Raw genomic sequence first — 14,084 nt, 5'->3', positions numbered from 1 at the left:
TCTGATGCTTCTGCTGCTCCTGTGTTTAATGGCAGAGCGGCTTTGCTATATTTGCTGTTATAAATGGGTAAAGTAGTTCTTTTTTTTTTATTTTTTTTTTTATATTTATTTACATTTTTGCAACTTACGTAGCTAATCACATACAAGCCCAAATTTCGCCTGCTGTTCTTCACTTTTATAAATACTGAAATAGCGTTCCCATCATACTGTTGCTCGCCGCCTTGGTCCTGGGCTTTCCTCAGAATGTCCAAGGCATCCCCCTCGTTGTGCAGCCTTGCAGTGATTACGCAGGCCTTATCCCCGCTCCTCTCCGCACCAAGCTGGGGTGGGAGCGCTCGACAATCACTTCTTTGTCCATCAGAAAAACTTCTTTAAGGAGTTTTGAAACTGGATCCCAACCGCTCCGCAACCCCCGTGATCCGGTTATTGCCTCTCCTCCTTCTCCCCTCTGGGTCCTCACACTTATCTCTTAGTTCACCCATCAGCTTCTCAAGGTCTTTTAGTGTGCGTTGTGTTGATACAACCTCATCCGTCCATGTTGATAAGCCCTCCTCGACTGCTCCGACATTAGCCATCACATGCTCCAGCTCAGCGTGGATAGCCGTAGCATTATTAACGATTTTAAATCTCACTGCCATAAGTTCCCTCTTAAACTTTTCAAAGTCATCTGCCAGAGCAATCTTCAATTCCTCTCTTATTGCCACGGATATATCTTTTCTCAGTGATGAAAGGATGTCAGCCTTAATTGACTAGGTGTCCATGGTCGGTGTGTTACCGCCTTGTCGAGGTGGTACTACTTGAACTTTTAATCGAGGAGGTGTTTTCCGTTGTGGTGGACATGCCTCCGCATTTATATTTTCGAAGATTTGACACCATCGACCGCACTTGTACACACTTTGGGTCCTCCTTCAATGCTCTGTTTAACTTTTTGCGTGGTTTTGAATATAGTTTATTGATTGGATGTTGTTTAATTATGGAATTATAGCCTACTCCGCCTAAGCTCCAAGCCCCTTATATTATTCCATCAGTTCCTCGCTAGCGCCCCCCTAAAAAGTAGTTTTAATTTGTAATTATATTTCAAGTGAGAAAGTCCACCTGAGAACTGCATCTGTGTATACAGTTAATCAAGATTATGATCCTTCTTAAAATATCGGACTAGCACGAAACCCTGTACATCTGTCACTGGAAATCCCCTTCAACGGCAGCCTCTGGCCTGGTCGCCTCTTGGGGTTTTTACACTAATGATGGTGGAGGCTACATAATCCAAAAGCAAGCATATTTTGCTGGCAGGTTTTGACATTTTAAGTTCATTTAGGCATTAATGAACTGTTTCAGGGGAGTGATCATAGCGATCTGCATCAGCGGGGCTGTGTCTGTTTCTTTGCCAGTTCCCAGATCAGCTTCTCTGATTGGTTGGTGTGGCACGTCGAGCAGCAAAAGCTACATTTTTCAAACTCCAGCAGCTGCTATTTGTGCAACGCATCCAGCGCCCCAGATGCTCAGAATCTCAGAAGGTGCTGCTTCAGCTTTTCAGATACGCCAAGATGTGCTGCTGCTTGAAACGCGCTGCAGGACCTTTTGATGCGCCTTGATGTGCGTCAACCATTGAATTTGCCTGTAAATCAGCTGCTTCTGAACATAGAATAAAGACTAATCTTTATGTAAGCTTAAATTGATTCATAACATCACTTATCAGCAAACCTTTAACTAGGACATTTTAACAAAGTAACATTTGAACACATTTTAACATACATCCTGAGATCCACAGTGTCTCAGGATGTATGTTTAGCATTGTTACCCTTCTTGAAGGTGAACCTTTGTTGCAGTCTCAAGCCCTGAGCAGCTTCTAACAGGTTTTCTGTCCATATATTTTCCTGTCAACTCTGTCAAGCTTTGCTACAAATGCCGAGGAAAAGTTTTCCTCAGCTCCCATATTAAAACTTGCCAAGGCTAGACAATTACATTTGCAATATAATCACTATGAAAAAAAAGACACAGCTTGTTGATCTTATTGTCATTTAAGACACTAACTTTCTCAGTCCATCCGTTTATATGGGAGGTAATGTCCTTAGAGTTGACTTGCCACCACACAGAAAGGAAACACCAGTAACAGCTGTCCTCTACATCTGTGCATGCAAACTAGAAGCACATCAGTAGAGCTCTGTCATCATTTACTTTGGACAATATAGCATTAAAGGCTATGTAAGCACTGACTCACTGGAGCCAAACATATATATGTTAGTGGTTAGTGCAAAAGTGAAATAAAAAAAAACACATTATGTAGAAAAATGTAATCATAATTTTGATTTTTTTTTTTTTTTTGCAAAATCTTGAAGCCCTAATTCTAGAGTTTCTCCATGTGTTAGGACCTGTGTTCGCAGTTTTTTGTGAATAAGCAGATATCGCCTCATTAAGAGCACTACATCTCCATTAAATATACACCTGTCTCACTGGAATGCCCTCTCTCTTTTCTCTGCTGCAGCACACAGCAGCAGGAAACGAAGGCGGCGGCCAGTCCCTGTCGTCGCCTGGGTCCTGCCTGGAGGACTTCCGCACAACACCGTTTATCGAGTGTAATGGGGCCAAGGGCACATGCCACTACTTCGCTAACAAACACAGCTTCTGGCTGACATCTATAGACCAGTCTTTCCACAGCCAGCCGTCCGCGGAGACATTAAAAGCAGGCCAGCTCCTTTCACGCATCAGCCGCTGCCAGGTCTGCATGAAGAACCTGTGAGGAACTTTGCTTCAGTCTCCACAGAGAGGCCCAAAGTTCTCACCCGACAACAACTTTCATCCAAACCACAGTGCTCAGATATGCAATGACTGTGCAGTTCCTCGAGCTTAAATGTGCACTACAAATTCAGCAAAAAAAAAAAAAGCCATAAAAAAGAACAACTTCATCATGGAACAACTGTATTTTTATTTGTTATTTTGTGTGTTAAATTTGGTGCTTACTTTTTTAACTTATTACCTCAGTTATAATGACACAATGTTAACCACCTAAGGCCACAAAGTACAGCTGAACCAAAGATGCTTCTTTTAAACTATATCGTTTTTTAGTTTGGATCCTGTAGACCTGCTATAAAGCCACTAACGCTGCATCCCTGCCAGCTGAGGGTGACAAAGAGGTATTCTTACATTTCCGCCATCATTTAAACTGCTTGTAAAAAGCCTATTTTTTCTAAAAGTATACAAAGCTGTGCTCTTTTCTATGCATGTAACAACTACTGTTAGTTCATCTGTTTTTCATATGTTCACACAATGCACTGATTCTCTTAAGACATTAAAATAAAAGAAACATGACCCCTCTGTGGTTGTTTAAATCTGTTTCACGTCACTCACATTTTGCTTTAAGAAAAACTGAACAATTTTAAGATGGGACACAGCTTTGAGCCATATAGGATGTGATAATTATTCAGTTATAGTTAGAAAATTTTAAAACTGAATGCATTTCAGTTCTCTGATTTTTGTGTTTTTTTTTGGCTAGTAGTATCTATTCAAAATAAAATGCAGTGATCTGCAAGTTCATATTATTTTTTTTTTTTTGAATGACTGATTGTTTCTGTGAATGAGAGCAAACAAATCAACATTTGGGAAGCCTGTATTTTTAATCACATGTTCTCCACTTTGTTTCGTTTGGGTTTGGGTGTTGATCTAATCTGGAGTATCAAGGACAGTAATGTATGGTTGTGTTGGGAAAATATAAATATACTGATGGGAAAAGAAAAAGAAAAGAAACATATACTTTAAGCAAGAACTGGGGATTTAAAAAAAACTGGACTTCATGGAACTTCCAGGCTTGTAGGTCATTATTTAATGTCCCCATTTCCTACCCATAAACCCTGTTATAAAAACAATTAGTGGAGCTCCTTTAACTCAAAACACTTTAATAGCTGATAAATCAGTTTTTTTAATGATGATTTAATGTATTTGGGGTAATAATACTATTAATCCATTATGGATTTATGTGAGCAAGTCTCTGCCCTGTGATGCTAATACCTGTTTGTGTAACCTTTACCTGGAACTGATGTCAAGTTTTAATACGGTAATTAACCACAGTCTTTTAAATCTAAAACGAGGTTTGTTAAAATTGGGCCATTTAAAGATTTTAGAGTAAGAATGGCCTGTCAAGTAAGGTCATAAGTTAGTCCTGACTGTAACTAAATCATACTGAGCTCTATCTTGTTTTTGTTTGCTTTTGTTTTCTTTTGGTTGTCCAGATGTGGACTTTGCAGTTTGCTTTGGATCAGTGTCCTGCAGGATAAAATGCTTGAATGCAGGTAAACGTAAAAAAAAAAAAAAAGGCACATACCCCCAACACTCTTTGCTTTAATTAAATAAAGAGACAATAGTTCAGAAATATCAAGTGATTAAATCTGGTTGCATCCATCTATAAAAACATTGTTTTTGTTCTGATTCAGGTCTTTTCATGGGTTGACTTTTTTTCTAAACAGATCATAACCTTTCATCCAAACCAGATGTCCTTCTGGTCACAGACACTATTTACATACTACGAATAGATTTTAGTTGCAGAGGGAGAACAGAGATGGCAGGGTTTATATGTGACAACACAGCTGAGTCAGTTCCTTGTGTCAAGACTGAAAGTGTGCTGATGTCTCAAGTACAAGGAACACTTTTAGAGAGAGTAATATGCTCACTTTAGACATATTAGGATCTTTAAAAATATATCAATGTTAAACACAACCACCCAACATTAAAGAAAGGAGGGGGGGGGCTGTAGATTTATCTTTCTAGTCAATGAGGAAGCACTTCCCAGGTGAAAATGACAACTTACCTCATAGGAGGAAGGCATAAGCCTGACTTGGATTACAAATCTGGAAGCTTCATAAGTACTAAGAAGCACTTTAATAATCGATTAATCATAGACTTGAGTATAGAGACTAAAACATACCATTAGCTGACAAAGTAACCTACTTAAAGCAGTACTTTTATCAAAATTGTAAAAAAAATATATATATATATATATATATGTATAAACATTTTGCATTTAAGATAAATATTTTTCTCTTTCAACCTACTCTTTCCAAAAGTTTTAGTTTCACCTGGTTTCATTTAGCAAAAAGTCTTCTTTAAGGAACCTTTGACTACCCGATTAATAATCGATGAATTGAAAAAAAGAATCAGCAGATCCGTGGGATATTTGTTTTGCAAAATAATTATTTGCAGCCCTAGTTGAAAGCATCTCCAATAATCCTTATTTCAGTTAAAAGCGGCCCTTATCAATAGTCGTCTTTAATTGAAAATTAGTGAAAAATCTTTAAAGACCTTCTGAAAACCTGGAGGCTAAAAAAACGAAAATTAAATTTAAAAAAATCTGCATCTGGAAGCTTAAAAGACTATCAGAAGTACAAAGGATGACACACAGATGGACATCTTTTCCAAGGGTATCAGTGTGGCAGTTACATGCCGATAAAATTTGACTTCGACAGTGATAAGGAAAAAAGGAGTTAATTTTATAATTATAAAGGTGGTAAAAGCTGATTCAATATTTTCATTCTCTTGATGAGGTTATGTACTCGACAGAGCAGACAGGCATCAAAATAAAATTCTTTATTATGACGGCATATTTTAAAAAAATTTTCAACACTGACAGTTTTCTCATTCGCTCAGTTTCAATAAAATATAAAGATCAGCATCAATACTTGTAAAAAAAAAAAAAAAAAAGTTGATTAAAGTGAAATGTGATCAAAGTTCTACAATAAACTGTGAAATGAAAGATTAGTGCAGTTAATTTAGTGGGAATACAGAAGTAAAACATTTACCAACAGCAACAAATCAAACAAAGGCACATCTTTGGAGTCTAGAGTGCAGTTTGGAAGGTCCTATTGCATAAAGGGATATTTTCCTTCCTAATGTCTACACAAACTGGATCTACACTTGTGTTCTTCACATCTCTGGGAAATGAGTCTCAGTCAAGGCTAACTAAAGCAGTACCATCACGGTGACGTTTGGAGATCACAATGATAAAAAGGAGTCTGCAGGTGGAAGCCTTAAGGATTTATTTTTGGCACCGCTAACAGCAGCTGGATTTCCCCCGCTTCCCACTGGCCTCCCTGCAGTCCTCTAGATCCACCGTCGGGGAGGCCTGGTTCTCGTGCCTCTTTCTAAGGATGGACGGCAGGACCAGATCAAACAGTGTCTCAAACAGGGCGTCCACATTGTACCCGGTTTTGGCGCTGGTTTCAAAACACATCCTATCTGCTGGGAGGCTGCCCTTTTCGTCTAGGCCTTTGTATCGCAGTATTCTTCCGTAAAGGGCCACCGCATCCTCCCGTGCAACCTGTTTGTGAAGCAGCATACCAGACAGGGACGCGGGGGAAGCGGGAGGCGTGGGGCAGGCAGACAACACCTGTGGTTCTGTCCTCGCCTCCTCGCAGTCAGTGCGGTCCTCGGAGAGTACATCAGAGTCCTGACAAAGGTGAGCTTTGGGATCGGTTAGATCTGCCTTGTTCCCCACTAAGGCATAAATGCAGTCATGGTTGGCGGTATCAGTGAGGGACAGGAAGCGCTCCTCCAGCTCAGCGAGGCTCTGCCAGTTAGTGACATCATAGGTGAGGATGACAGCTGCTGCTCCACGGCAGTACATGGAGCCCAGACCATGAAACTGCTCCCGACCTGGAAAGACAGACAGAGGAGTTAACCGTTTACAAGAACCCAGTAAAATCTCAACACATAACCCAACATCATCTTAGCTCGATTGAATGGAGAGCATCTGAACACCAGATAGATCTGGACTTTGACTGGACCCTTATGTCATATAAAATGAAGGTAGTCTTTTAAAGTCTTGCTCTGTAATAAGCTCCATCACTTCATCTACTAGATTAACCGTCTCTGTTAAAAGGGCACCCTCACTGCACGACGCTGCCACCACCATGCTTCTTCATGGATGCCAACTCTTATGAAATCCTAAAAGCCATTTTTTTGTGTCCTCTGCATGAAATCTGGAAAACAGGACTCCAGTTTTTTTAATGCAATTCCTCGAGGACAGACCTATTTGGTGCATGGCTAATAACTGCCCTGTCCAGTGATTTTCCCATCAGAGTTGTTGAGTCCTCATGACCCGATCGGTGTCTTCTCAGATTAAAAATCTCAATCCTCTTCGCAAAACTACAAATTCACAGGTTTACGAATACAAATCACAGATTTACAAGTTTGAGTAAAACTTAGGGCTGGGCGATAATTCAATAACGATATATATCGATCGATAGACGTGTGGCTCAATAGAAAAAAAGAGAGTCGATAAAAGTTCGATAAAAAATAAACGCAGTTTTCCTTCCTTCTCATTGTAGCCTAGCATGTAGGTTTATGCTAGTCACTGCTTCCTCCCAACCAATCACAATCGCGGACCCAGTCACGCCGTCACAAAGCGCTGCCCTCTTAAACCACAACACAGAGCACATGAAGATGTCGCAGCAAGGAGAGGAGGAGGAAATTGTTCCAAAGAAGGGTTTTTGTAGTTCAGCAGTCTGGCAGTATTTCGGTCATGGCAAGTCGGACAAAAAACAAACCACAGTCATCTGTAAAATGTGTAGGGAACCAGTGAAAACGAAGTCTGATAACGCAACCAACTTTTTTTTATCATCTCAGCCGCTCACACCCGCAGGAGTACGAGCTGTGTAGGCCCCGGTGCGGCTCTCCTCCGAGGAATCTTCGGGAATTTTGGGAAAATATATATATATTTTCAGTTCTGGGCAGTTTCCCACGTAGTTCTAACAATTGAGATAAAAATGCTGAGGGGCCAGCAGGAAACTCAGCTTAGAAGAATGCGGGGGGAGGGGGGGGTCCATTTATTTATTTATATTTATTTTGGTCACTTTTCTGGTCACTTTAGTTTATTCTTTGTTAGCATTTAATAACAACTCAGGTCTCTTAAGTTATTTTTCTTTAAAACAATTCTGTTATGGTTAAAAAAGTTGGTTAAATAAAGATTTAATTCGAAGTCTGTGTTTTTGTTCTTTATTAAAGTTAAATCATTTAGCAATATCATAAAATGTCCAGGCAGAGCTGCACATAAAATATGGTTTCAAATCTTTTCAATAATTATCGATATCGATCAATATGCATTTTTTTTTAATCGATAAGCTTTTTTTCTATATCACCCAGCCCTAGTAAAACTTATGATTACAACTTCATACTTGTCAATTAGTCATTCTGTACTGCTTTCATGTAAATTAGTGATCCCCAATTGTAGATCAGTAATCCCTACTTTTATATTAGGGATCCCTACTTGTAAATTGGGGATCCCTGCTCGTTGATTGGTGATCCCTGCTTGTAAATTGGTGATCCCTGCTTGTACATTGGTGATCCCTACTCGTAGATTAGGGATCCTACTCGTAATTGTGTCACTTGTTTATGTACATTTGTGAATTTGCACTAGTATTTTTGCAAAGTTTGAACTTTCTAACTTGTATTTGTAACTTCTAAACTTGCATTCTCACAGATGAAGATCTAATGGCATGTGTATTTGAGTTGGCAACAAAGAACAAACACAAACCTTAAATCTAATTTAATCTTGACTTTCACTTACAAATTCAGAACTCTATGCAGACTTTTTTATTGAAAATTATCTTGCTCCATGCACTTGAGTTCATGTCTAATGAGGCAGCCTTGCTTTAAACTTCAGATTTTCCTGACCTGCCTTTGTGTAATTGGTCTTCACAAGGCTGTTTGTCACAACTTTCTCCAAAGCCTTTGAGGTCTTCCCAGGAAAAACTTTGGTGATACCAAGTTTAAAACCAGTTTACTAGTTAGGAAACTTCTGAGGGCAATTAGTGGAGCAGAACTATTTACACGTACCATCGTAAAGGGTGCAGATTTTTTTCCTTAACAACATTTCCTTTGCTGCCACTGTAAAACTACCCTCCACTCTGTGTCGATCAATTACATACAATCCAATCAAGTACATTAGGTATATATTTTTAGTTTGATGAAATAATAGAAAAGCTAAAGGAGTATTCTTCATCACCCACTATTGCAACATAGCCAGTGTTACAGCCAGTTAAAATGAGTCGAAGTGATTCATCCTGAAAAAAAGTAAATAAATAAATCAAGCACTGAGGCTCATAGGACTGCAGCAGATCGATTGATACCAGGTAGCTGATCGAAGTCAATTATGTAAGGCCTAGGAAAAGAAACTGGACATACTTTCAACAAGATAGGCAGAATTTAGTCAGTGGATGACAGAGGAATGGGAGTGATAATAGATAAAACAAACTGTTTTCTAGCTCTCCAATATATCGTCAATCACTTGTTTCGATCTCTAGTTTGTGTATTACAGGCTTCTCTTCTCAGTCCAAAGGAAAAGATTAGAACAAATAAGTGTTTTGAACATATGGTGGATTAGTTTGCAAGCAAGACAGGAAAGAAGTTTAATTATAGGTAACATGTAAAATGCAAGTCTTTGTGTCTCACTGCAGAAATATTTGGTGTCAAAATCCATTTGGTTTGAAGAAAGTGGCTGAAAACATGTTCATTAGACCAGTTAGCGGCACCGCTTTGTCTTTAACTGGAGGATCTGAACAAGAGAATCAGGAATTATCCAAAGCCTCTTAAAACAGAACAGGTGAGAGTAAACCTACAGTTTTCCTTCTACAAAAACCCTCAAAGCTTCATCAGTAACAGCAGAGGTAAAACCAAGAAGCTAAGTTAAATAAAGGGTCTTTACAGCAAGTTTTTTTCACTAGCATGCAGCACTGCAGAAAGTTTTATGCAGGGCAGTCAGCAGTTTAACAACAGAAACAAGCTTTGTTGTTGAGATATGTAGGATGCATAAAGGGGAGCATTGTTTGTGGGACTAAATTCCACTGGGGCCAATTCTGGATTAAACAATTAGTTGTTTAGTGATTGGATAAGCCCAGCTAAAACAAACAGCATTTAAACAACAGCACAGCGATTAGTCACATATTTATGGAGTATAAAAAGTTTAACTACTTAAATAAAAACTGATTTTTTCCCCCCTGGTTTTCCTTCATATCAAAATAACCCCCCTGAGAAAAAAAAAAGGAAAAAAAAAGATTTTGAAACTTCTAAACACTCACGACTCTGACGGCACGGTGTCTAAAAACAAGCAACACTGATTGCAGTTTTTGGCCCGAATGTCGGAAAATTTCAATTTTCCGGAATTTTTTTTTTTTTTTCATAACCAACACTGCAGGTTCACTAAGATCACTTTATTTAATACACTTTATTGTATAACATTGGATAATATCTGTGAAACAGTCCAAACTTGTTTTAACAACACTGATACGGTAATTTCACAAGTAATATAAAAAATGTGAGTGTTGACTTTCTCTGATTTTCAGACCTTTCTGGAGGGAAATATATATCAGATAAACTGCAGATAAACATGAACATAAGATGGCCAAAAGGCCATCAACCAAAATGAGGGAAACGCTGCCCAATCGATGGCTGCATACCTAAAAACTAAAATCATTTTTACATCCTCCTAATGAAAAAGTCTAATATTTCCCCCCGGATTACATCTCACAAATCTACAGCCAGAGAAAACAAATCAGTGCCAGCCCCTTTCTCTGAGGGCATAACGCTGAATGTTAGAGGGTCAGTTAACTTTTAAACCCTTTATATATCCTGATACTTGTAGCCTTACAATACTTGGAAAGACATGAATTATGCAAAAAAAACAACACAAAATCTGCTGCAAGAAGAACTAAAATTCTCATTTTTTTCTACCTAAAAAGATTTGTCATCTATTGGCTATATAAAAAAAAAATGTTGCTTTTTGGAAATACTCCTGTATGTATAGCACTGAAAAAGACTGAGTAAAGCAGGGAGTCGATTCCTCAGCGCATCAGGTGACTTAAGAGGAACTGGGTTGGTTTTCTTTTGACAGGCCAGGCCTGGGAATTACACTTAAGGAGGGAATAGGTCACCAACAGCCATCAATGTCCAAAAACTACAACAACCTCCCTTACAGCCACAGCTCTGCTAGGTGTGTAAAAATAGCTTTACAATGACTCAGCGCTGCTGATCTGGCATTTTCCCACAATGCTGAGGGAATGCAGATAACATGGGACCTGCCAGAGGAGGTCAGAGAGCGCAGGGACAGAGGCAGGAAATGGCTCATTGGTGACCAGGCCGGTCTTTCCTCATCTCTGCGGCTCACCAGCTCAACTGCAGGAAAGTTTGCGTTTGCCTCAGATGGTTTACGCTTCACAAAGACACAATATTTCTACTAATTTGTCAGAGCGGCACAGTGTCTAAAAACAATTACACTTTCTTAGGTCAATAGGAAGCCTTGTTTGATATAAAAACCATTATCTGTCTATAGTTCAAATGTGGATCCAAGTTTTAAGAAAAACAAAACATACAGGAGGCTTTCTGCTATAAAAAGTTATCTGCAGATATACGAAAAGGAATCAAGGTGACAATGTACCGTTAGCTTTATGCCATGGATGGAGTAATACCGTAAGAAAATGAGTGGCTGCATTACAAAAATTGGATTTTTATTTTTCGCATTGCTTTGGATTAAGATTTTTGTTAAAAATTAAAACGATTTTTGTTTATCTCTGATCATTACTGCAGAATCCGCCTTCAGTTCTGCCTTTGCCTAAAATATGGATCATTTAGATTAATCATCATTAATGATGATGAATATTGAAATAATTGTCAACTAATTCAGTAATCGATTATTGTTAACTATAGAATAGAAACTTTAAAACATGTCTTTAGCTAACAGAGTGACCCACTTAGAGCAGAACTATAATTATACCAAAATTGTAAAATAATATACATTTTGCATATAAAATAAACATATACTTCATCTGTCAATATGCTCTATCCAGAACTTCTCAAGTGGAAAGGTTTTAGTTTCCACTGGTTTATTTTCGTAAAAAATCTTTAAGGAACTGCTATCGCTATCCTTTTATTAATCGATTAATCGAAAAAATAATTGTCAGATTAATCAATTCAAAAAATAATCATTAGTTGCAGCCCTAATTTTTTTTAAATGCCCCATTGAAACTTATAGTGAAACTTGCATTTCTGCAAGAAGACCTCCACATGAAAGATGAGCGTGTTCAGAAAAAACTCAGGCATGCAATGACAAGATGACAGAGCAAAGTTCATTATGCTAACATGAGAAATGTCATCTCAGTTCACTGGTTCACTGCGGCCTTAAATCAAACCTACACCTTCCCAATATATGCAACTGCAATTTAAAAAGGCCTAGATGTAATATTTTAAAAGACATCAACATTCAGCTACTTAGTTTTTGTTTAATTCCTTGATGCGCACATCTGATGTGGTATAATGTGTCTGAGATTACAAAGCCTAATAAGAGTGGTGGGAAACCAAGCGGTAACCATCAAAACTAATGTAAACTCCCACCCCGTAACATAAGGAGCATATGTTTAACTTAAACAAGCTCTATCTTAAAGGTATATTTTAAAATATGCTGAAAGAAGGGAAAGATTTCTGTTTATATGTTCAAGTTTAGTCCTGAAATGTTCAAAAGGAACAACCACTGACTTTCCTTCATTTTCTGTAGTGATAGAATGTTTATTGTGAAGCTGGAAGTGATATCAGCATCAGATTAGTCACTTTGCTCGCTGCACTTACTTCATGAATTCTGTTTTTCTAAATGATTTTGAATGGATTCCCACAAAATACTTTATTAAAACAACTATCAGAGACCAGAGACTTTATATAGATCTGTGGAGCCACAAATATCTTAAACAGAAACAGTCTGTCAACATGAAATAGGGTAAAAGATGTCTAACAGCATCATAGCCAGATTTAAAAAAATTAAAGGACAGAGGTCATTATTGTCTAATGGTCTGATGGGGGTGACCAAGATATTTTTAAGGCCTCAAAATTAACTATTTTTAGTTTGGAAGATTTTAGACTGAATTATAAAATGCTTTGAATTTTGCCTCTGAGAGCTATCAAAAAGTGTAAATTACCATTGTTGCAAGAAAAGCAGAAGGTGGGGTGTATGAACGTATGTGAAGCCTTACAGTGATGGAAAGTGCTTTGATTGCGTCTCATTTGTCCAAAATTGAGCAACACGGCACATGACAAAGGCACACAGTGATTCTATGACACATCAGGCAGCAGCGACTAAAATGACTTCACACATTGTTTCATTGACAAGCAATGGGGCTGCATCTTGATAAATAATTGGGTTATAATAAATAATCTTCTATACTAAACAATATACCACAAGATAAAATAGTGATAAAGCAGAAAATAGAAAAAAAAAAGTCCAGATCAATGCTGTATGAAACCAAAAATGGTAATGCTGTCAGGTCAGGTTTCATATTACTGTCTCAAAGAGTCTGAATGACTTATTTTTGTAAAATGCATGTAAACAAAACTCAAATGTAGTTTTACTGGCATCCGTTTCCAATCGTAGGGTTCAGGTATACGCAACTAAATGTACATTATGCATAAGCTGTTTGGTGAGCATCTTTAATAGAAGTTAGAACTGAAGTCAGACACTAATTAGTATATCAGACCTCCGGTAATACTAAAACTTTCCATCAGACTGTTTCAAAGGTCCTTTTAATAAGATGGAGAGGTTCTAGATTGACCTGCAGCTCCTATGGATGCTTGGACTGTAAAGAAACAGTATTGCCCCTCCTCCACCTGTTGTGCACACTACCTGTCAGCTGGCTGAAAGAAAGCCATTATTTTTCTCTCCAATTTGGAAAACACGGGGAAACAAAGCTTGGAAACTAAAGGCCTCTTAATTTAAAATTAATGTTAAAAATAAAAATAATATAAATTCATTCCATTTATGCCTTCTTTACGGAAAGTCTGAATTCTGACTTTTTTTCTCAGAATTCTGACTGAATTCTAACAGCTAACAAACATGTTAGCATCAAGCTGTAGCCATGTCTGTTTTAGAGATTAGCTCTCTTGTTTCAAGGATGTTCTGCTCTTCCATTAATTAAATAGCATCACAGAGGACCCCTCGGGCACGTAAAAAGTGGCCTAATTTCAGAATTTTCCACCATTGTGTTACTGGCCCCCACAAACAACTCACATCTTTGTCAGTGAAGCGGAGTGCTCCCACATCTCTTCCTTCATGCTGCCCATCT

General features: G+C 38.2%; 2 protein-coding genes across 3 annotated transcripts in view; one reads left to right on the top strand and one right to left on the bottom strand.

The window, feature by feature from the left end:
• col4a2 (collagen, type IV, alpha 2) overlaps nt 1-3,518 on the top strand; it is a 72,719-nt gene extending 69,201 nt beyond the window's left edge. The window contains exon 48 of one of the 2 annotated variants that reach the window (XM_015393159.1): nt 2,483-3,518. In XM_015393159.1, coding sequence (XP_015248645.1) covers nt 2,483-2,737 — 255 coding nt within the window. In that variant the 3' untranslated portion in view covers nt 2,738-3,518. The remainder of the gene's footprint in view (nt 1-2,482) is intronic. The other variant, XM_015393160.1, reaches the window with a different exon arrangement.
• A 2,082-nt stretch (nt 3,519-5,600) lies between these two features.
• Nucleotides 5,601-14,084, bottom strand: part of rab20 (RAB20, member RAS oncogene family) — a 10,212-nt gene continuing 1,728 nt past the window's right edge. Inside the window, exon 2 of the mRNA XM_015393154.1 lies at nt 5,601-6,639. Within this exon, the coding sequence (XP_015248640.1) occupies nt 6,038-6,639 (602 nt within the window). The 3' untranslated portion in view covers nt 5,601-6,037. The remainder of the gene's footprint in view (nt 6,640-14,084) is intronic.

The sequence above is a fragment of the Cyprinodon variegatus genome, unplaced genomic scaffold (assembly GCF_000732505.1).
Source record: "Cyprinodon variegatus isolate N-32 unplaced genomic scaffold, C_variegatus-1.0 Scaffold628, whole genome shotgun sequence".
Lineage (NCBI taxonomy): Eukaryota > Metazoa > Chordata > Actinopteri > Cyprinodontiformes > Cyprinodontidae > Cyprinodon > Cyprinodon variegatus.
Note: the sequence above shows the minus strand (reverse complement) of the source record. Positions and strands in the feature narration are given on the sequence as shown.